The sequence below is a fragment of the Diceros bicornis genome, chromosome 36, assembly GCF_020826845.1.
Source record: "Diceros bicornis minor isolate mBicDic1 chromosome 36, mDicBic1.mat.cur, whole genome shotgun sequence".
Taxonomy (NCBI): domain Eukaryota; kingdom Metazoa; phylum Chordata; class Mammalia; order Perissodactyla; family Rhinocerotidae; genus Diceros; species Diceros bicornis.
The window spans coordinates 6,600,132-6,625,110 of record NC_080775.1 but is presented as its reverse complement, the minus strand read 5'-3'; the positions used below and the strand labels follow the sequence as shown (position 1 = coordinate 6,625,110).

Genomic DNA, 24,979 nt, shown 5'->3' with positions numbered 1-24,979 from the left:
CCTGGAGAAGGCTGGGTCTCAAGGATGTGGGAAGCAGAGGTATGCAAAAATTTGTTTCCCCTGCAAATTTCTAGAGTTGTAGACAGATATAATCTATACCCCCACTTGAATGTAAGCTCCATGAGGGCAAAGACTTTCTTTTGTTCTCTGTGTCAGGCACATTGTAGGAGCTCAGTAATATAGGAATGAATGAAGACCAAACGTGCTGGGGAGTGGAGAAGAGCTATAAATCAAGTTTGAGATTAAAATTTTATCATAAAATACAGAAAACTGAGGCTTAGAATGGTTATATAATTTACACAAAGCCACACAACTAGTAACACACAACTGTAAGTCCAAAAGTTAGAGTTTGTAACGTCTAAGTAATCTTTACTAGCCCTAGCATAATTTCATTTGAAGCAAACAGAAGATGTTAAAAGAAACATAATTAATACCCCCAGAAAGGTAATAGAGGATAATACATTAATTAAAATAAAGACTATTATAATAAAACAGAACAAAGACACAGAGATCTTGGAAAAAAAATTGTTAAAATAAAAATGTCAAGGGTTAGCCTAAATAGCAGAATAGACACTAATTGAGAAATTAGCAAGCTAGATGAAGTTGAGGAATTCTCCCAGAGAACAGCATAAAAGACTGAAGAGATAGAATAAAAGAGAGTTAATAAATTATAAAATAATTCCAGGTGTTCCAAAATCTTCCTGATAGGAGTTCTAGAAGCAAAGACTAGAGAATAGGAGGGTACAAATAATCTAAAAAACAAGAAAATTTCACAAGGCTGAAATAAATATGAATCTTTAGATGAAGAGAGTCTAAAGAATGTGAAACAGGATGAACAAAAAACTTAACAAAAACCTCAAACTATAAAAATATTAGACAAATGATCCTATAAAGAGACAAAAATAATTTGCAACATACATAATAGACCATACTACATAAAGAGCTCTACCTTTTTCCTGTGTGAAATATACAACATAAAATATACCATTTTAACCATTTTTAAAGGTACAGTACGGTAGGGGCATTAAGTACATTCACCTTGTTGTGCAACCATCACCACCATCCATCTCTAGAACTTTTGTCATCTTCCCAAACTGAAACTCTCTACACATTAAACAGTAACTCCCTATTCCCCCTCTCCCCAGCTCCTGTAACCACTATTCTACTTTCTGTCTCTATGAATTTGACTATTCTAGGTACTTCATATAAGTGAAATCACACAACATTTGTCCTTTTGTGTCTGGCTTATTTCACTTAGCATAGTGTTTACAAGGTTCATCCACGTTGTGGCATGTATCAGAATTTCATTCTGTTTTAAGGCTGAATAATATTCCATTGTACGTTTAGACCACATCTTGTTTACCCATGAGGAAGTTTCTTTCTTTTCATGGTTTGTCAAGCGTTTTTCTTTAAAATCATGAGAGGGTGTTGGAATTTGTCTAATGCTTTTTCTGCATCAATTGAGATGATCATGTGGCCTTCCCCCCTTATTTCTGTTAATATGGTGTTATTAAATTGACTGATTTTCATTTGTTGAACCATCTTTGCATTCCAGGAATAAATTTCATTTAGTCATAGTGTATGATCCTATTATGCTGCTGAATCCATTTTGCTAGTATTTTCTTGAGGATTTTTGCATCAATATTCATAAGGGATATTGGTCTATAGCTTTCTTTTCTTGTAGTGTCTTTCTCTGGCTTTGGTATCAGGGTAATGCTGGCCTCACAGAATGAGTTAGGAAGTGTTCCCTCCTCTTCAACTTTTTGGAAGAATTTGAGAAGAATTCATGTTAATTTTTCTTTAAATATTTGGCAGAATTCTGGTCCAGGGTTTTTCTTTGTTGGGAGGTTTTTGATTACTTATTCAATCTTTTTGCTATAGGTCTATTCAGATTTTATCCATGATTCAGTCTTCGTAGGTTGTGTGTTTCTAGGAATTTGTCCACTTCATCTAGGTTATCCAATCTGTTAGTGTACAATTGTTCACAGTACTCTCATAATCTTTTTTATTTCTGTAAATTGGTAGTAATGTCTCCACTTTCATTGCTGATTTTAGTAATTTGAGTCTTTTTTTCTTAGTCAATTTACCTAAAGGTTTATCAATTTTGTTTATCTTTTCAAAGAACCATTTTGGTTTCATTGAGTTTTCTCTATTGTTCTATTCCCTATTTTATTTACATCCACTCTAATCTTTATTACTGCCTTCCTTCTGCTAGCTTGAGTTTAGCTTGCTTGTCTTTTTCTAGTTCCTTAAAGTGTGAAGTTAGGTTGTTGATTTCAGATCTTTCTTCCTTTTTTAATGTGTTTAAAGCTATAAATTTCCCTCTTAGCGCTACTTTTGCTGCATCCCATTCACTTTGGTATGTCACATTTTCATTTTCATTTGTCTCAAGGTATTTTCTAATTTCCCTTGTGATTTCTTCTTTGACCCATTGGTTGTTTAACAGTGTGTTGTTTAATTTCTACATACTTGTGAATTTTCCAGCTTTCCTTCTGTTAGTGATTTCTAGTTTCATTCCATTGTGATAAAAAAATACAAAGTATTTTTTTTGTATTGTATAATTTCAATCTTTTCAAATTTATTACGACTTGTTTTGTCATCGAATATATGGTCTATCCTGGAGAATGTTCTACATGCACTTGAGAAAAATGTATATTCTACTGTTGTTGGGTAGAGTGTTCTGTGTATGTCTGTTAGGTCCAATTGGTTTATAGCGTTGTTCAAGTCCTCTATTTTCCTATTAATTTTCTGTCTGGTTCTCTATGACAACAATTGGAAAAAATTTAAAAGACTGATAAAATCTAGGGTTGACAAGAGTGTAGGGATATGTCTATTATTACAAACTGATGGAGAAGTATAAATTTATCAAACTTTTTGGAAGGCAAATGAACAGTATTATTAAAACTTAAAACTTTCAACCCAGCAATTCCACTTCTAGGTTATCTACATCAGAAATATAAAAATGGTCCCTCCTTGTGCATATGGAAGAAGTACACCACAGCATTATTTTTAACTGAAAAAAGGGAAAATATACTAAAGAGCTATTCCTAAAGGACTGGTTAAGTAGATAATGGTACTTTAATACTATGAAATACTATATGGCAACCAAAAAGAATGAGGTAGCCTTATATATACTGATAAGATAGAAAGAAAAAAGCAAGCTATAGCACACATATAGTATGACCATATAGAGGTCATCATTATGCACATTGTATGAAAGTATGTAAATAAACAGAAATGGACCTGGAACACATCAAATAATAACTCATTATTTCAGAGGATGGAGGCAGTAAAAGGGGACTTAAAAAATAATTTTGTACAAGGACAATGCACTTGTGTATTACTTTTACAATTAAAAAGCTGACACAAGTATTTAAATGCAATAGCAATCTAGGAGTGATCAAGCTTAAGGATAAATAGCTCTGGATACTTCAGTGGCTTCTCAAAGCATTATCAGGAATAATTGTTTTATATTTAACTTTTATATTTTTGGCTAAGAAGAACCATTTTCTTATATCTATCTTTGGTTTCTCTTAACCTTCATCACCTGTACCAGTAGTTGCTTTTATTTTCTGGGGCTTTGTCACAGAGAAACAATGTTTTATTATTTTACAGAGCAACTAGTAGAGATCATAAGTTACATCAATATGCCAGATAAAGGGCAGTAAGCTATCCTTATTCATAAGTCACTAGCTTTAGTATGCCAGCTAGCTTCAAACTATTCAAATCTGTGCCTTAGGAAAATTACCAATTACCTGTCATGGTTCTAAGAGGCGGTTTCTCAAAAGTGATATTTTGAATGTTAAATCAGGAACTGCCAAAAGACTATTATAACTCTAAACAATTAATCATAAATGCTTTTAAAATCATTAATTTTATTAGGAATAAAATACACAATTCATTATTATATTTAATCTAAAATTGCAGAGTACACCAATACTCAAAATATAACCCTTCAATATACTATTTAGCTTTCAAGAAAATGAGATCCCCAAATCTGAACATTTGGAAAAAAGAACCAACCATTTATATATTTAAACATTTCTTTTGAAGTGTTCTGGCTTGTTTTTTGATTAGTGACTATCAGAATTAAAGAACTTCAGTCATAAGAATATGATTCAGGGGGCTGACCCTGTGGCTTAGCAGTTAAGTGCGTGCGCTCTGCTACTGGCGGCCCGGGTTCGGATCCCAGCGTGCACCGACGCACTGCTTGTCTGGCCACGCTGAGGTAGCGTCCCACATACAGCAACTAGAAGGATGTGCAACTATGACATACAACTACCTACTGGGGCCTTGGAGAGAAAAAGGGGGAAAAAAAAGGAGGGGGATCGGCAATAGATGTGAGCTCAGGGCCGGTCTTCCTCAGCAAAAAGAGGAGGATTGGCATGGATGTTAGCTCAGGGCTGATCTTCCTCACAAAAAGAAAAAAAAAAAAAAGAATATGACTCAGTATTACTCATCCCAGTATTATTTCACATTAATAAACAGTCACTTTAGACTCTTCCTATCAGAAGAAAAAGGCAAGGTTATGGTTGCTAACAGAGCTGAGAAACACCTTTGGAAAACAAATTCTGTGTTCTTTTTAAAATGAATAATTTTATACATAATATAGTAGTAAGGCAATCTGATAAAAGATAGTTCTGAAATTTTACTTAGAGACAAATTTGATAAGCAATCACAGCTTCAAGACTAAATAGCCAATGATCCATTACATGACAATTCAATTAACATCAACATTAAATTCTTAGTATGAGATATTCAAACTCAAAATATGTAACACAATGCTCATGTTACATGCTTACCTAAGTACAAGGTCGTATTTCATTCATTTGACCTATATTACTTCATCTGTTCATTCATCAAATATTTACTGAGTACCTATTATGTGGCCATGTGGCTAGGTGAATGAAATACAGAGGTAAATAAAGGAGAATGGTTCCCAGTAACAGGCATCAAATGATCATACAAACTGATTATATTTAGTTTATTATATAATAACTGTTGTACTTAGATGAAAGTCCATGCAAAAAACAGAGGTAGGGGAGTTGGCAGAGTATCTGTTTTCAGCATATGTTTTTAGGGGAGGAATAACTTTAAGAATGTCAAATTCTAATCCAGTGGTTTTCAACTCTGGCTTTACATAAGAATCACTGGGGCATCTTAAAAAACAAAACAAAAAAAAAACAAAACCAAGATGTTCCTAGATCCCAATGTTACCCGTCCTAATTCCCCACTCCATCTCCCCACATTCACATAGTCTGGGATAGGGCCCAGCAGCACGTTTCCTCCCCTAAAATCTCCCCAGGTGACTCTGATCTGCAGCCAGGGTTGAGTACCTGTTTTAACCAGTCATTATTTTCAAGGTATAAATATAGCTTAATGCTAATGTGATTATTAGAACTTCACTGCTGATTTCTTCCCTTCTCATGAAACCCTAATTTGCTCCCTCCCCATTCAATTCTCCTTACCTAAATGGCATATAGGAGGGGTGACCAGCCCAGGTTGGTGAGGGGTGGGATACAGGGAGAGGGGTAAGACCCTGGGAAGGGTTGCTGGAGATAATGCCTGAGTGGAGGATAAAGAGGCATTAGCCAGGTAAAGAAAAAGTATAAGGATGTGCAAAGCAAAGGGAACAGAAAGTATGATAAGAGAGAAATTTTGGAGAAATGGAGTAGTGAAGCTCATTATAAAGGGGTTTATACGTTAAGTAAAAGATATTTGGATTTTATTCTTTAGCGCAATGAGTAGCTCTTAAGAGAACTTAAGCAAGGTGCTGAAAAGACCCAGTTGTGAAGAAAGATCAATATGGCATCATAAAGAGGCTACAGGCAGAGGCCAGTTACAAGGGTGTATCTCCAGAATCAAGTGGTTAAAAGGATCTGAAAATCAGGACGGTGATACGGCTTAAAGACTCAGATTAGGGAGTCATCAGTTATAGGCAGATGAATCCATTGAGTGACTAGTTCTCCAAAGAAAGGTATTAAGTAAGAAGAAAAGACTGATGAAGTTGGAACCTTAAGAATGCTCTTTTCATTTCCACAGCCATTATTCTAATTCAAGGCCTCTAGACTCTATACTAGGCCCTCACTAACCGATACTTTCTACATAGACAGAAGGACTATACTTTAGAAAATCAACTCAAGAACGCAGAATGTTATCTCTGTTGATTTTCATAGATCAATAAATTCTACAGCCTATCATTTATAACCTTCAATTAAGTGGCCAATGAACATTCCGTACTACTTCATTTCTTAGTTCTTCCTCAAATATTTCTTTGACTTTTTCCAAATAATTTATCATTCCTCACACATAACCGATTTTAATTCTTGGTATTTGTAGATGCCCCTTCTCTATCAGGGTAGGTTTTCCCCAGTTCATGTTCACTTTCATAAAAACCTAACTCCAAATCAAGACTTCCAAAAAATCTTCTGTTACTCTCATTCCTCGTTTTAATACCAACTGGTACTTTTGCACAGTCTATTGTAATCTATGCAGGTATGATTTTTGTCAGAGGATCTTGTTTCCTGTTTGTATAGAGTCTTATCTCTAACGTCTAATATAGTACCTGGAACATTGTGGGTGCTCCATAAATGTCTGTGGAATTAAAAAACAGGAATAAAAGAAAGAATTTGGACCTCACCCTAGTGAAGTTTTGAGTATACAGAGATGATACTCAATAAATAATTATTTCAAATTCATTCTTTTCTTATCATACTTTTACATAATTCCTTAGCTTTGGAAGAAATGGAGACTACATATATATGTTATATATATCACAGCATTATTCTCTTTGCAGTTGAGCATGTGTTTACTGTAATCAAAATTTTATAAGGATTTCCTTCTTGAATATAATTCCTCAATTTAAAGAAGTTAACAATAGTATATGCAAATGTATGACCATTGCCCCAAACTTACTAAATTTTGAAAGAGAACAGAAGTCTATCTTTGGCTAGTTGATGAGTATTAGGATTAGTTCATAATATAATATGTACCTCAAAAATTATAGTAACTCAAGTAATTCCAGTAAATTCAATGTCAATAAAATCTGCTAAAATGACATTAGGTTTAGAAGAAAGCTGAATTTGCCTTTCACCCTATTGGGAATAAAATAACACAAGGCAGAATTCTGGGAATAAGGTGGTGACAGTGGCATAGTTTTATAATTTTTCCAAATTCTTCCATAAAAACATATAGAAAAAAGGCAGCAAAGCTAAAAACCCGAAGTCAATATGTACAGAACTATGTATTAAGGTACACATCCCCATGAATCCAAAAATACAAGTTAATATGGATAAACTACCAGCGACTGTAAAACCTACTATATGGCATTAGAAGAGACAGCAGAGAAAAATAACAAAGGACCTGCCAGATCTGAGTAGAGAAGAATCGCACAAGAATCAGAGTGAGGCAGGCCATTCTGAGAATAGTAAATGAAACTAGGAAGCATTTTATATACTTAAGGGTAACAGTAAGGGGTTCATAGCTGGAACACCTGAGCCTTAGTAACTTTCAAAGCTCATTCCAGGACAAAGTCCTATATACTGTGGAGAAAGTTCTGGGAACCAACTTCAAATAGAGTAGAAGAGGAGTGACAGATATAGGAAAAAGAAAGTTCAGATAAAAGTTGAGGAGGTAATCAGGTGCTGTAGAACTCAAAGTATACCTATATTTCTCATTTCTTATAGACAACAGAAGAGGGAGCTTTAGAGTCATGAAGGTAGAAAAACTCTCCTGATTCATTCCTCCCTTCTAAAACTATTTTCATATAATAATGACCAATAGAAAAGAAGCATAGTCAAATCCCAAAGATTTTATAAGAAAAAAAGTATAAGGGAAAAAAATAACATCTCTATAAAAAATAAAAGCATAGTAGAAAAACATGCTCACAAAAACTATAATATTCCACAATTTCTCCCAGAAATTAGAAGACAAAGGAACACTTCACAACTCACTCTGAGGCCAGTATTATTACCCAGATACTAAAACCAGACAAAGAAATTATTTAAAAAGAAAACTATGGAGTGATGTCAGCGTCATGGCAGAGTGAGCTTTCCCATGAACTCTTCCCCGGACAAGATACAACAAAAGGAACAGTCACAGACCAACAACTGAATCCCAGACAGTGAAAAGCTAGATCGGAAAGATCCACACTGCTGCACATGTGAGAGTGGAATGTGCGGGGCCCCCGAGGAAGCGGGGAGAGGTAAGAACTCCTCTCCCTCCGCATCAGATCAGCCATCCCGGTCTGCGCGGCTCCCAGAGAGGGCGGAGGGGCGGCCCTCGGCAGGGAAACCATAGCGCTTCGGGCTCTCTCAGCCAGTGGGAAACTCCCGCACAGAGGACTCAGAAGAGCCACAGGGCTACCATCAACATCTGAGCACCCCAGAGAGCGGATAAAGAGGGCCGAACGAGAAGCCCCCCACGTCAGGGACCCAGAGGGCAAGAGAGAGAGCTTCCCCCTCCCTGCAAACCGGACCCTGCAGCTCAACCGACCAGACCAGACCAGACAAAGCAACCCGCGGCAGACCAGACCAAGAGATCCGCGGCAGACCAGATCAAACGACTGGACCTGCGGATCGCAGTGAAAAAAAAACCAAAAAAACTGCGGATCGCAGCAGAAAAACCGGGGCAGAGTGCAGGGGGCTTAGACTACACAGCCCTTTACCATCACACAGTGGCAGCGGGTGGAAACTGCAACCAGAGATTTCCAGGATGAGGAAAAATAAAACCAACACAGGAACCACAATGCAAAGATACATGAAATCACCAGACCAGAAACAAAATGACAAGCACCCAGAAATCAACCCCAAAGACACAGAAATCTATAATCTAAATGACAGAGATTTCAAAATAGCTATCATAAAAACACTCAACGAAATACCAGACAACACAGACAAACAATTCAATGAGATTAGGAGTTTCTTCACAAAAGAGATTGAAATCATAAAGAAAAACCAATCAGTGCTGATGGAGATGAAGAACACAATGGAGGAGATAAAGGAGAATCTGGAATCTTTAAAGAACAGAGCTGACAATATGGAGGAAAGAATTAGCACTTTAGAGGATAGGAATACAGATATACTCCATGTGGAAGAGGAGAGAGAACTAAGACTAAAAAGAAATGAAGAAAGACTCCAAGAAATATCTGACTCTATTAGAAAATGTAACATAAGAATTATAGGTATTCCTGAGGGAGAGGAGAGGGAAAGAGGAACAGAGAGCCTATTCAAGGAAATAATAGCTGAGAATTTCCCAAATCTGGGGAAGGAGCAGGAAATACCAGTAAGCGAAGCCAACAGGTCACCTAAATATATTAACAGACAAAGGCCCTCCCCACGACACCTAGTGGTAAGGCTAGCCAGGGTCAATGACAAAGAAACAATATTAAGGGCAGCTAGACAAAAACAAAAAATAACGTACAAAGGAACTCCCATCAGGCTCTCGGCGGATTTCTCAACAGAAACTTTACAGGCTAGGAGAGACTGGAATGAAATATTCAAAATACTGAAAGACAAAAACTTTCAGCCAAGAATACTCTATCCAGCAAAAATATCCTTTAAATATAATGGAGAAATAGTAACTCTCCCAGATAAACAAAAGCTAAGGGAGTTTATGGCCACGAGACCCCCACTACAAGAAATACTCAAGAAGGCCCTCAGGCCTGAAAAGGAGAGAAAGGGAATACAAAGCTTGGAGCAAGGAGAAACATAGGTAGATAAACTCAGAAAAATAGTAGATCTTTACAGGAATAGGTTAGCAACCACTTAAATACTAAATTCAAAGATCAAAGAAAGAAACTCACCAAAAATAAATTTAACCTCATCACTGTAAACACGCAGCCACAACACAAGATAGAATAAGGTATAACAAGAGCAACTTAGAAGGGGAAGAGGAAAGTGACTGAATTGACTTAGTATAAGGAAATAGGAGGCTATCAGATAATGGACTATCTCATACACAAGATTTTTTGCCCAAACCTCAAGGTAACCACTAAACAAATAATCAAAACAAAATCACATATGATAAACAAAGAGAAAACTAGAAGAGTCATAAGACAACAACCAAACTGAATTGACAGTCTGAAACAAATGGGAGAAGAAACAAAGGAAATGAAAAAAACCAGAAAATAAGTGACAAAACAGCAACATTAAGCCCTCATATATCAATAATTACCCTAAATGTAAATGGATTGAACTTTCCAATCAAAAGATACAGAGTGGCAGGATGGATTAAAAAGCAAGACCCAACAATATGCTGCCTTCAGGAAACACATCTTAGCACTAAAGACAAGCACAGGCTCAGAGTGAAAGGATGGAAGACAATACTCCAAGCTAATGGCAAACAAAAGAAAGCAGGTGTTGCCATACTCATATCAGACAAAATAGACGTCAAGATAAAACAGGTTAAGAAAGACAAAGAAGGGAAATATATAATGATAAAAGGGACACTCCATCAAGAAGACATATCACTTATAAATATATATGCACCCAACATAGGAGCACCGATGTACATAAAGCAACTATTAACAAACCTAAAAGGAGAAATCAACAACAACACAATAATAGTAGGGGATCTTAACACCCCACTTACAGCAATGGATAGATCATCCAGACAAAAAGTTAATAAAGAAATATTAGACTTAAATGAAAAACTGGACGAGATGGACCTAGTAGACATATACAGAGCACTCCACCCAAAAACAGCTGACTACACATTCTTCTCAAGCGCGCATGGAACATTCTCTAGGATAGACCATATGTTGGGAAACAAAGCAAGCCTCAATAAATTTAAGAAGATTGAAATCATAACAAGCATCTTTTCAGACCATAAGGCTATGAAACTGGAAATGAACCATGAAAAAAAAACTGGGAAAGTGACAAAAATGTGAAGATTAAACAACATGCTACTGAACAACCAATGGATCATTGATGAAATTAAAGGAGAAATCAAAAACTATCTGGAAACAAACGAAAATGATAATATGCCATATCAAACCATATGGGATGCAGCAAAAGCGGTCCTGAGAGGGAAACTCATAGCGATACAAGCCCACCTTAACAAACAAGAAAAAGCCCAAATAGGCAACCTTAAATTACACCTAACAGAACTAGAAAAAGAAGAACAAACAAAGCCCAAAGCCAGCAGGAGAGAAATAATAAAAATCAGAGCAGAAATAAATGAAATTGAGACCAAAAAAACAGTAGAAAGGATTAATGAAACAAAGAGTTGGTTCTTTGAGAAGATAAACAAAATTGACAAACCCTTAGCCAGGCTTACTAAGAAAAAAAGAGAAAAGGCTCAAGTAAATAAAATTAGAAGTGAAAGAGGAGAAATTACAACGGATACCACGGAAATACAGAGGATTATAAGAGAATACTATGAGAAATTACATGCCAACAAATTGGACAATCTAGAAGAAATGGATAAATTCTTACTTATACCATCTCCCAAAACTGAACCAAGAAGAAATGGAGAATCTGAATAGACCAATAACAAGTAAAGAGATTGAAATAGTAATCAAAAACCTCCCAAAAAATAAACGTCCAGGACCAGATGGCTTCTCCAGTGAATTTTACCAAACATTCAAAGAAGATTCAATACTCATCCTTCTCAAACTATTCCAAAAAATAAAGGAAGATGGAACACTTCCTAAATCATTCTACGAGGCCAACATCACCCTGATACCAAAGCCAGACAAAGACAATACAAAGAAAGAAAATTACAGGCCAATATTGCTGATGAACATTGAGGCAAAAATCCTCAACAAAATATTGGCAAACCGAATACAACAATACATTAAAAAGATCATACACCATGATCAAGTGGGATTTATACCAGGGACGCAGGGATGGTTCAACATCCGCAAATCAATCAACGTGATACATCACATCAACAAAACAAAGAATAAAAACCACATGATCATCTCAATCGACGCAGAGAAGGCATTTGACAAGATACAACATCCATTTATGATAAAAACTCTCAATAAAATGGGAATAGAAGGAAAGTACCTCAACATAATAAAGGCTATTTATGACAAACCCACAGCCAACATCATACTCAACGGGGAAAGACTGAAAGCCATTCCTCTGAGAACAGGAATTAGGCAGGGCTGCCCACTCTCACCACTCCTGTTTAACATAGTACTGGAGGTTTTGGCCAGAGCAATTAGGCAAGAAAAAGGAATAAAAGGAATCCAAACAGGCAACGAAGAAGTGAAACTCTCACTATTTGCAGATGACATGATTGTATATATAGAAAACCCTAAAGAATCTGTTGGAAAACTATTAGAAACAATCAACAACTACAGCAAAGTTGCAGGGTACAAAATCAATCTACAAAAATCAGTTGCATTTCTGTATGCTAATAATGAACTAACAGAAAGAGAGCTCAAAAAGATAATACCATTTACAATTGTATCAAAAAGAATAAAATACCTAGGAATAAATCTTACCAAGGAGGTGAAGGACCTATACAATGAGAACTACAAGACATTATTGAAAGAAATCCATGATGACATAAAGAAATGGAAAGATATCCCATGCACGTGGATTGGAAGAATAAACATAGTTAAAATGTCTATATTACCTAAAGCAAACTACAGATTCAATGCAATCCCAATCAGAATCCCAATGACATTCTTCACAGAAATAGAAAAAAGAATACTAAAATTTATATGGGGCAACAAAAGACCCTGAATAGCTAAAGAAATTCTAAGAAAAAAGAACAAAGCCGGAGGCATCACAATCCCTGACTTCAAAACATACTACAAAGCAATAGTAATCAAAACAGCATGGTATTGGTACAAAAACAGACACACAGATCAATGGAACAGAACTGAAAGCCCAGAAATAAAACCACACATATACGGACAGCTAATTTTTGACAAAGGTGCTAAGAACATACAATGGAGAAAGGAAAGTCTCTTCAATAAATGGTGTTGGGAAAACTGGAAAGCCACATGCAAAAGAATGAAAGTGGACCATGTGCTATCGCCATTCACAAAAATTAACTCAAAATGGATCAAAGACCTGAAGGTGAGACCTGAAACTACAAAACTCATAAAAGAAAATATAGTCAACACACTATTTGACATTGGTTTTAAAGGAATCTTTTCGGATGACATGCCTACCCAGACTAGGGAAACTAAAGAAAAAATAAACAAGTGGGACTTTATCAGATTAAAGAGCTTTTATAAGACAAATGAAACCAGAATCAAGATGCACAGACAACCAACGAGCTGGGAGAGAATATTTGCAAAACATACATCTGACAAGGGGTTGATCTCCATAATATATAAAGAACTCACACAACTGAACAACAAAAAAAACAAACCACCCAATCAAAAAATGGGCAGAGGAAATGAACAGACACTTCTCCAAAGAAGATATACAGATGGCCAATAGGCACATGAAAAGATGCTCAACATCACTAATCATCAGGGAAATGCAAATCAAAACAACACTAAGATACCACCTCACGCCTATTAGAATGGCTATAATCACCAAGACAAAAAACAACAAGTGTTGGAGAGGATGTGGAGAAACAGGAACACTCACACACAGCTGGTGGGAATGCAAACTGGTGCAGTCTCTATGGAAAACTGGAAGGGAGATTCCTCAAAGAATTAAAAATAGAAATACCCTATGACCCAGCCATCCCACTACTGGGAATCTATCCAACGAACCTGAAATCAACAATCCAAAGAGGCTTATGCACGCCTATGTTCATTGCAGCATTATTCACCATAGCCAAGAAGTGGAAGCAACCTAAGTGTCCCTCGAGTGATGACTGGATTAAGAAAATGTGGTGTATATATACAATGGAATACTACTCAGCCATAAAAAAAGACAAAATCGTCCCATTTGCAACAACATGGATGGGTCTGGAGCGTATTATGTTAAGTGAAATAAGCCAGAAAGAGAAAGACAAACACTGTATGATCTCACTCATATGTGGAATATAAACCAACACATGGACAGAGAAAACTGCATTGTGGTTACCAGGGGCAGTGGGGGTGGGGGGGTGGGCACAAGGGGTGAAGGGAGTCATATATGGTGATGGACAAACAAAAATGCACAACCCAAAATTTCACAATGTTAAAAACCATTAAAACATCAAAAAAAAAAAAAAAGCATAAAAATAAAAACTATAATATTCCAAAATTAGCTATGAAAAGAATATAAATCAGAATTATAAAGGTGATAAAATTAAGGAAAGAATTAGAAATAAAGAAAATATCCAAAACTTGATATCATACAAAAAGGATGCCTGAATTCCCTTCCATGGATTATCTCATTTTCTAGGGCTATGTACCTTTTGTATGATTCACTATTTGTCACTGATTAGGATTTTTTACAACTCCATAAGGGTACATGTTAACTCGATAGAAAACTCATAGCAACGCAAATACATTTCGTAGGCAGAGATGTAGATGAGGATATTAACTTGTTTTCCATCTTATTTAGCAATCTTATTCCACCTTTCTTTCAGTAGTTAGAATACTTCAATGTTTCCTGTAGTCCTTTGACCAGCTTTACACAATTCTGTTGGTTCACTCAATATGTTAATTAAATCTTTGATAGGTCTTCACTCTTTAAAGAAAAAAAAAAAAGCAGATAGAGCAACCTGCATAGCAAAACAGAAAACCCAATCTACAACAAAATGAAGAGAGAATGTTTTCCCCAAAACTTTTTGTTTGCCAGATAGTGACAAACCAGACATCTATGAGACCTACATGATAGCAGCAGTTGTGCACAAGGAAGCAGAGGGAAGGCAACTGGATTCTCTGATGGCCCTGAGAATAGAGGAGGCCTCCCACCCCCGGCAATAGCCTAACTTGAGAAGGACTCCAAGGATCGAATTCTTAGGCTGAGAGCAAGAACACTGCCATGCAATAAGGTTTATTGGTGCTGAAGAAGTCTGGGTCATATAAACTCTCCAAACTAACACTGCTCTGCGAAAAACTGCTAGGAGTAGGACCCAAATTGAGCAGAACAGGGCAATAGAAGCAAAGATAAGAAAAAGTCCAGATAAAAGAGAAAGGGAGCAGAAAAGAAAGGTCTCAGAAAACATGAGGCTGTATTTTTTAAAATCACTTTGTGAAAACAGTAGAAGAGAAAGCTCTAGAGTTATGAAGCTGCAAACAGGCTATCTTGGCCCACTCCTTTCACTTGAAAATAGAAGAAAACTTACTGCACTTAAAAAATGAGCAACAGACAAGAATCATGAATCTTTTTTAAAACTATTATAAGAAAACAGAAAATGTGGAGTAGAATAATGTCTCTATAGCATAGTACAAATTAAGAAAATTATAGAAGCTATGAAAGAACATAAAACTCAGAAATTAGGTGAGTGGAAAAAGGAAGATTTGAAATGAGGTGACAGAACTACAGAAAGAATTAAAAAGAAAAGAAAAATTATTTCAGAATGAAAAAAACAATGACTAATGCGTTAAGAGAAAAAGTCAAAAAGGAAGGTGAGTTTCAAAATAAGAAAGAGAAAGAGATTTATCACTTTTGAGAGAAAGTGATAGATATAAAAGATAAAGATCCAACCTAAGTATAAAGGGCAGGCAGAGGAAACAAAAAAATAGAACAGTAAAAATACCAACAACTATTATTCAAGAAAAAATGTTTCCAAAATAAAAGATGACTCAAAACTACGTATTTATTCTAACTTTTCAACAGTGGCACTTTATGCCATAAAACAATGGAATATATTCTAGGAAAGAAAATGTGAGCCATGGATTTCATATCTATCCAAACTAACCTTCAAGTATAAAGGTTGCAATCAAATTGACATGAACATTCAACAAATCAGAGAATATTGTTCCCACAACACTTCCTCTGAATTTACTCAACTGTAGAGTAGGGGTCAGCAAACGTTTTCTGTAAAAGGCCAAATAGTAAATATTTTAGTCTTTGCAGGTCATATGGTCTCTGTCACAATTACTCAACTTAGGCCACAGCAGTACTTATAAAAGCAGCGATAAACACCATGGGCAGGTCAGATATGGCCTGTGGGCCACAGTTTGCTGATCCCTGTGCTAGAGAATGAGCTTCAGAAAACCAAAATCCTAGGAAGGTATCAACACAAGGCCTGGTGCTGAGCATTAAATATATATTTACCTGTAGAACTAAGAATAAATGACGTTAGCAGGGTACATAGCATAGTTTATAATGGCTAAATGCTCTAACCCTGTAGATACAGCAAAACTATTAAAAAAAAAAAAAGAATGGTGAGTGCACATGAAAAGTAAAATAAGCACTTATTACTTAAATGTACTAATTAAGAACAAAGAGACATTACTTCAATCAGGGGAGAAAGAGGAGCTAGTTAATTAAAATAATGCTTATAGGAATGAACCAATTTACAATAGCCAAAAGGAGGGAACTGAAGGCATTATATAAAGATAACCAACAGAACAAAAACACGAACTTTCCTAAATATTGAAAGATATACAAAGCAAAAACACACAAGCAAAACTAAAAGGGGAGAATAAAATAGGACACATAATGAAAGACAGCATGCTATTGTTTATCCAAGAAAGTGGGATATACAGATATATGTGCAACTGCTTATATTTTTAAAAAGTAGAAGGATAAACCATAAAATTTAAAAAAGAAAGAAAAGATTTTGTATGGAAGCAAGAAGGAGCAGGGTAGAAGAGCCAGGGATAGAAATAAGAATCTTGCAGAACTGACTTTGAAATTCTACACAATTTTGTTACATGATTATAAGAAAAATTAAATTTAAAAAGTAGTAATTCTTAAAAATTGAAAATAAAAACAAGTGAGTTGTTGGCATAATTACACACAGAAAAGAACTAGTTCAATAATCTAAAAACATAGTAATTTGTACATCCTTACTATGACCTATATGTAAAAACAAAACAAAAAACCTAAAAAATAAAACATGAAATGTTTTCAGTAATCCTATCATTTATAGTAATGCAGTACTACCTTACTACAGTTTGTAGTAAGGTAGACTGTTGTTTTTGAACCGTAGGTAAATCAAGTGAGTAAAATGTCAGTGTCCCCGAGAACCCAGATTTTTGGTGTGGGTAAAAGAGATCTAGATAGTATGAGTGACGAGATTAAGTAAAAAAACCCTTTAGGCTTGAATTTGAAATAATTTATTGTATCTTAAAAAAATTATATATAGTTCCTAGCTCTGTCCATTAAAAAGGCCTAGAAACAATGATCAATCCAGTAGCAAGGAGTGTTCATAATGCCCAGATTTTAGTCTCCACCATTTCCTAAGGAAATCAGGGCTTTTAGAAATGACTGATTCCAGATGTGGAGCAGGAAAAAAAAAAAGTACAAGTACAAAGTACAATAACTTGTCATCTTGGAAGAAAAGGAGGCTATTAAGCCTGTAGATATGAGACAAGGGTCATGTCAAAAGGACACAGGAAATCAACACATTGTATACCTTAAATTTACACTATATTGTATGTCAATTATATCTTAATAAAGCTAGGGGGGAAGAAAAGACAAAAGAGCCATCCTGAAACAGCATCCACTAGCCAAAGGTGGGATAATTTGAGCATAGTAAGAGTAATAACTGAAATCGATCAAAACACAAGAAATGTGTTCATATCCATGAGTTTATCATAATGTTAAAAAAGAAAAAAAGTTCATTAGTTACTTTTAGAGAATTTTAATGAATAAAACTTATTATTCTTGAAAACTGATAATGGAAAGGAATAAAGCCCTTGTCCTGCCTTTATTATAAATGAGTACCTCAGAATAACCCACTGTTTGATGAGGAGAATTTTTCTTTATAGAAGTATTCCAGTTAATAAACAGAGGACTGATAAAGGCACAAGATCACCATTTTGCAACTTCCAATGAGTAAATGGATCTAAACAATGATAGTTAATTGTGAGAACATCACAGAAAGACATATACCTCCTGCGGGAAGTACATAGTCCCAAACAATCTGTAACTACCAATTTATCAGAAATACAGGGAATAGAGGAACACAGAAAATGATACCATGGGGATACAATCATGAATAGCTAGGCTATGGAAAGATCTACAGAAACAAAGACACGGTTTCTTCAACAACAATAAAAAATTGCAAGAAAAAAAGAGCTAGAGAGGGAACCTATAGATTAAAAGATACTACAAAGATATAATCAATCACAATGTATGGACCTTATATGAATTCCAATTCAAACAGACAAAATGAACAAAAACAAAAACAAAAAAATGTATAAGACAATCAAGGAAAGTGTGAACATTAAATCTGATGATATAGATGAAATGATACAATGTCCAGGATTTGCTTCAAAATAATGCAGGGGAGGGTTGGAGAGTGGACAGATGAAATGAGACTGGTCTGATCATATATTGATAATTGCTGAAGCTGGGGTGAAGAAAAGGAGGATTGCCATGGATTTTAATGTGGCAAACTACAAATTCTGTCTTATTTCTGTATATGATTTGATTTGAAGCATACCTAAAAATACTCAGGGTTGCCATTTCATACTTTACCCTTTCTTTGAATACAAGATTTTTAAAATGTAACTAAAACTGTTTTTCAAAAAGTCTAACACCTAAAACATAATTTTTCTATAAAGACAATATGTACACACACAAACTGGCTTGCTGAATTTGCTAAAATGTTGATGGGCAGATCTATAAAAATTTAATCTTTAGGAAATACCTTGTCTTTAAAAAGAAGCAGCAGCCACCATTATTAAATATGATGTCAAACATTTGTTAAAACCTCACTTAAAAAATGTATAACCTTTTCATAATCTTTAAAAAAGCTTTCTTAAAACCAAGATGGTTCTGTAAAATCTGCCAACTGACAAAAATGGAATAAGTATTCCAAAGATACCAGGTTTTTGGACTTAACTATAATTTTAACTTTTTAACTAAATTTTTACTTAAGCAACATAAAAGGATATATAATTATTTTTAAGTGTGCACTGAGCTTTAGTTTATCACAGGTCACAACATTGGAAACCCCTGGGCCATATCTGACTTGTAGACGAGTTGTTTGGCTTGCATGGCTTTTTAGAAAAAATTTGGTCTGATGTTTAAAATTCAGGAGATAGTACATAAAAATCCAGATTTCCACAGGCCTACACGCAGCAATGGGCTACAGCACAGTAGCAGCTGCCTCTTACAGGAGGGGCACAGCGCTCTCCTTTTCACCACAGTCCCTATATGTTACCTCCTTTCTTTGCATATATTATTAGGCTTGGTCTCCTTAGGCATTTCAGTTTGTGATACTAGTTACGGCCTAACATTGTTTCTCCTCATTCTTGAAGTAGAAGAGAAAAAAGAGGATATCTGTAAGAGCCAATACTATTCAGTTTTCCATTAAAAAAAATCAGCATTCATTATTATTGCAGTACAGAAGTAAAATGCTATCTGCAATGCTTTCCTGGACAGAGCAGTAAGGCTTACCTTCAGATCAAGGCTGCTAAGGCTTACGACATCATCATCTTTCTCTCTTCGTTTTCTTTTCTGTAAGAAAAAAAGATTTCATTCTTATATGGAAAGAATGCGTGTTACTCCATTAAACAAAGATCCCATGCAACAGAAAAATTGCTTCTCAAAAGTGAAGCCTTTGGCTGTATTCATAAAAAAATTATTTTTACGAAGGATGCTCCTAAATTATCCCTAGCATATATACTGTCTAAATAGTATCCCCTGACTAAATCATCTCTTGTTGTGAAGTGATTCCACTCTACTAAAAAACTTACTTATTTAACTTTTTCAGAAGAGAACACTCATGTAAGTCAAGGGCTGTCTGTACTTAGAGAAAAAGTAAAATATGTTTTATATATAAAGGTAACAAGTTTTTTTTAAAAAGCAACACATTATTTATCCTATGAGGGGGAGGGGCCCTCACTAGAAAAACGTATATCCTTTTCTCATGGTTTAAAGTAATTAAGATTTGTTGCTTGAAGCAGGATTTATCAGCTGGAAGATGAACATACAGGTCCGTGGTGTACCTTCCAGTAATCATTCATCACCTTCATTCAGCCCTACTGGCGCCAATAGCAGGCAAAACTGCATAGATAGCTTTAATTTTTGGTCCTTAATCAATACTGAAGAAGACTCCTTAAGTAACACTTCCTTCTCCCACATCTCAAAATAACTTTTCAGATTACTTGTGATACAGGCTAGTTCTTCTGAACTCTCAAAATAGACCAGCCAGGGCTCCCTTCCAGTACCTGGTCCCACCCCAAGGAGAAACTGGTGGGAACAGAACCAAAATCGAGCAGGATAGGGACAATAGAGAAAAGGAAAGATAAAGTCCAGATAGAAGTGGGAAAAATATATGGGGCCTGAAAGTCTCAAAAGCAAGCTACCATGAAAACAACAAAAGAGGGGGCTCTGTAAAGTTAGAAAAGCTATCTGAACCAAGCCTCTTTGTAAAAGTTCAGGAAAACTAAATTCATATGAAAATGAACAGAAAATTTTCCAAGTCAAATCCTACACAAAATAACTCTAAGAAAAAAGAGAATAAGGGGCAGAAGAACAGCTCTACAGGGAATGAAGGCACCTCAGAAGAAAATGCTCAAAGAAGCAGAGCAAAAACTAAAACATACTATTTCAAATTTAGCTAAAAGACATTAAGAAAACGTACAAGACATGAAAGAACACTATAAGCCAGAATTGGAAAAACTAAAAAATGAGGTGACAGAACTCAAGAAATCTTTATTGATCCTAAGGTCACATCTAGAAGATGCAGAAAATATGAATAATATGATCCTAATTTTGAAAAGCAAACTAAGCAAAAATCCTGCATATGTGTATCTTATGTGTGAGGCTGTATGTGTATTCGTAAATAATTATATTAGCAAAATATAGAGGGATACATACAGTGTTGTTGACATGGGTTAGAGTGGAGGTTGGGGGACAGAAGGACTTACAGGGGGAGAAGAGAGGAAAGGGGGAGAAAACTGCCAAGCAAAAAGATTGTACTGAGGGAAAAAGGCATGTACATGAACATACTTACGCATGTATATAAAATCGTATGTGTGGGGGCATATGTATAAAGAAATTTAACACATTTTAAAACATTCTACTGTTATTTTCTTTTAAATGTTTTAAAGTTTTGCTTTTCATATTTATCTATTCAATCCATCTAGAATTTATTTTTGTATATATGTGGTATGAGGTAACAGCCAACTGCCCTCACCCCTGACGCCATTTGTTGAGAGCACCATTCCTTCATAATGCCTATGATATAGCAGGTTATCATACACATATGTGGGTCAGTTTCGGGGTTCTCTATTTTGTTCCATCTATTTATCTATAGCTGCACCCATATTATGCTGTGTAATTACTGTACCTTTGTAGTAAGTCTTATTAGCTAATGTTTCCTGACTTGTACAGTACTTTTGTTGTTCTGGGCTTTCTACTTTTCTGCATGAATTATGGAATCAGATCTAATACACTCTCATGGGATTTCTATCAAAACTGCACTGAGTTTATAAATTAATTTGGGGAGAACTGGCATTTTTAACTAATGACTCTTTCCTTGCATGAATATGGTATATTTCTCCATTTAATTAGGTGTTCTATGTTCTTTTTATTAATGCTTTCCAATTTTTTGTGTGTGTGTGAGGAAGATTAGCCCTGAGCTAATATCCGTTGCCAATCCTCCTCTTTTTTTACTGAGGAAGATTGGCCCTGGGCTAACATCCATGCCCATCTTCCTCTACTTTTTATATGGGACACCACCACAGCATGGCTTGACAAGTGGTACATCAGTCCGTGCCTGGGATCCAAACCTGCGAACCCTGGGCCGCTGAAGTGGAGCGCGCGGACCTAACCGCTACGCCACTGGGTTGGCCCCTAATGCTTTCCAATTTTGCCCATACAAGTCTCCAGATCTTTTCATAGATTTATTCCTAGTTTTTAAAATTGTTTTATTTCAATAAAAGCATCTTTAATAATTACATTTATTGCTAATATATATACATTCTATTGGTTTCTTTTTATAACTTTTATAGACAGTAACCTTGTTTGAACTCTTATTAGTTCTAAGAGCTGCTATTAATATTCTCTTGGCTATTCTACGTAGACAATAAGTAATGAAATCATACTGTCTCTTCCTTTCTAATTTGTATTCCACTTGTCTTCCTGTCTTACTGTTTTCACTAGGAGCACTAGTATAATGCTAAATAGACATGGTGACAGTAGGCTTTTTTCTAAATTTAAAGGAATGTTTCTAACATTTTATCATTATGTATGTTGTTTGCAGCAGGTCTAGGTTAAGGAAGTTCTATTCTATTCCTGGTTTGCCAAGAATTTTACCATGATTGGGTAATGATTTTATTTTTTTTCACTCTTACTTTTCCTTCTATTTTCTTTGGTTTACTCTATTGTTCTTTTTCTACCCTCTTGAGTTAGATGCTTAATTTTTGTTATTTTCCTTTCTTAAACTATGTATTTAAAAGTTATAAATCTCCCTCTTAGTGCTCCTTAATTAAGGCATTCCAAAAGTTTTAAGACATGAACCATGAGGTATTTCTTTCGTCACAGGAGACGTCTACAAAAGTGCTTTCTCAAGTGGGATGCACTCATCCTGGAGCATATGGAGTGCAAGAGGAAAATGGTAGAACTTTTGTTTTTATGTATTTTTTAATCCTTAAAAATAAGCTTTACTAATATTTAATATACAGACGATGAGCTCATCATTACTCACATTACAAGGTTAAAGACAATGGTGATCTAATCAGATCCAATAAGAAGTCAGCCCCAACTGGGAAATTATCATGACTATTTGAAATACAGATTTATGTCCACTATCATTAACCTTACCCTAAGTGAGTATTGCACTTTGACATATTAGCTAATAATGGTGGTACATACATAAAAATTATAAATAAATATATATGGGGTATATGCTCAAAATATTTTTGCTGATAGGTTTGGCAAAATCAGTTTTGGAGACACTTTTCTACTAAAGTTTTTCTGTTTAAGTTTATGCTTGGCAACTAGTAAGGGAAAGGGATCAAGATGAAAAAAGTTTCAAAGGGAAATGCAGAATTGCATTAAAATCAGGAGATTCTTGCTATGAATGCTTTACTGACCAATTAATGTATGTAATCAGTAAAGAGTACAGAAATCTTGAACAGCAGTCCCCAACAGAAATATAAATTAAATACAAAAGAACAGAATACAAATTAAATATGTAATGCTAAACCCATCAGCACATCATCAATACATCCACATAAGTTGGGCAAACTAGAAACAGAACCATTTTTGTTACTTCCCTCAAATAAGAAAAACATAAGAATCATGCTCTATTTGTACATACTTTATTTATATGAGTATTATAAGGTAATGAGTTTTTAATTACAAAAAGAATCAATTTTCTGGTGTCACTTTGTACAAAGTTAGATGCTTCTGTAAAGTTTCATTCTCAAAATAATGAAATAGTCCCTCTACACTAAGATGATTAATAATAGAAAATAATTCACTCATTATATAATTATCTGCAATTACTTTTATATTTTTCAATCAAGAAAAAAAGCTGTTAGAGTATGCACATAAAAGTAACTTCATGTTTCATTATATATTTTCTTAATTTTAACACTGGTAGGAATATGAGAAAGGATTGCATAGAGTTAAAGATGAATAGATCTGATACTTTTCAAAATATGTTTCATATTTAATTAAAATAAAAACTTCTTTCAGCTTGTTAGCAGAAAAGAAAATAATCAAATTAAGCTGCCAAAGATAATAATAGAAACTCTGTACCTTATGATATTCAGAGAAGTACAGACAACTGAACTATACATCAGACTGAAAGGCAACCCAGGCAGTAATTCTACCTACTGTCTTGAAATAAAAAACCCAAGTAGCTACTCACCAAAGTGAAGTCCCAATGGGGGCCAGGTGTTAAAAATGTGAAAGAGCTACCTCTCCGAAGGGAATATCTATTAATAGAAAATTCAAACAATAAATAAATAGAGAGTAACTTCAGTATAATAAAGCATGAGACAGATAAAAAGTTATCATTTTCATAGTTTCAAAACTGTTTTAAGTAGCCTTATTAGTCATTCAAGTGTAGAAATAAGAGGGAGGGTATGCAAAAACAAAAAAATCAGGGTATAGGTTCTGGTCATTTTCAGAATCTTTACAAAAGTTAAAGAGCCTTCATAAAATTAGTGAACAGATTTAGAGTATTAAAAAAATAATAATTCACCAACTCGAGCAGAGTTTATTTTAGGAATATATACATGGTTCAATAATATGAAATGTATTTATATATTGCTCTAATAGGTTAAATAAAAAACAGTAAATGATGCAAAAAATTATTTGATAAAATTCAACATTCATGCCTAATGTTTTCAAAATAAGAAAAGGATACTCTTAACATGATGAACAAAACCTAAATGCATTTAATTTGTATTTCATGTTTAAGTCTCTTCCATGTACTGATTTTTTTTAAAATTATGACTTAATAAACCAAATAAAAAGCTTTAAATAACTACATCTGAGACTTTGACTAGGATTTTATTCCTTACTATTAAGTGATAGATTTTTCTTCCATGTCATCTTTCCTTTCAATGTAAAGAAATAAAGCAAGAGAATTCTTGTCACAAAAACCTGTCTTTACTTTTAAACTTCTATATTTATAAAAAGTAGAAAATCAGAAAACATAGCTAGCACAGGAAATAATGATAGTTTATAAACTATACTTATTGTTAATCACTTCAGATGTAAATAAATAGGTGTTTTCCCCCCTTGTGGAAACAAATCAAGACCAATCAAATGAAAAAAGCAATGGCTATTTGTCCAGAGCTTGCTATAGCAAAGGGAGTCAGCCATTATCACTCGTGTTTAGGCAAACGCAAAGGCAGGCTGAGGAGTGGGAAAGCTTTAGGAGGAAAAAAGTTGTGCCCTGACTGGAGGCTATTGGCACCAGGAAGCTGCAGGTAGGCGAACTAGGAGTGGGGCATCCTATGTGATTGGTTAGGGTGCATATTTGGCTT

The 24,979-nt window shown here is 35.0% G+C and overlaps 1 protein-coding gene across 1 annotated transcript in view; it reads right to left on the bottom strand.

The window, feature by feature from the left end:
• NET1 (neuroepithelial cell transforming 1) overlaps positions 1 to 24,979 on the bottom strand; it is a 73,406-nt gene that overhangs the window by 22,865 nt on the left and 25,562 nt on the right. The window contains exons 2-3 of the mRNA XM_058532354.1: positions 23,854 to 23,920; positions 19,428 to 19,487 (exon numbers count right to left, since the gene is read on the bottom strand). Coding sequence (XP_058388337.1) covers positions 19,428 to 19,487; positions 23,854 to 23,920 — 127 coding nt within the window. The remainder of the gene's footprint in view (positions 1 to 19,427; positions 19,488 to 23,853; positions 23,921 to 24,979) is intronic.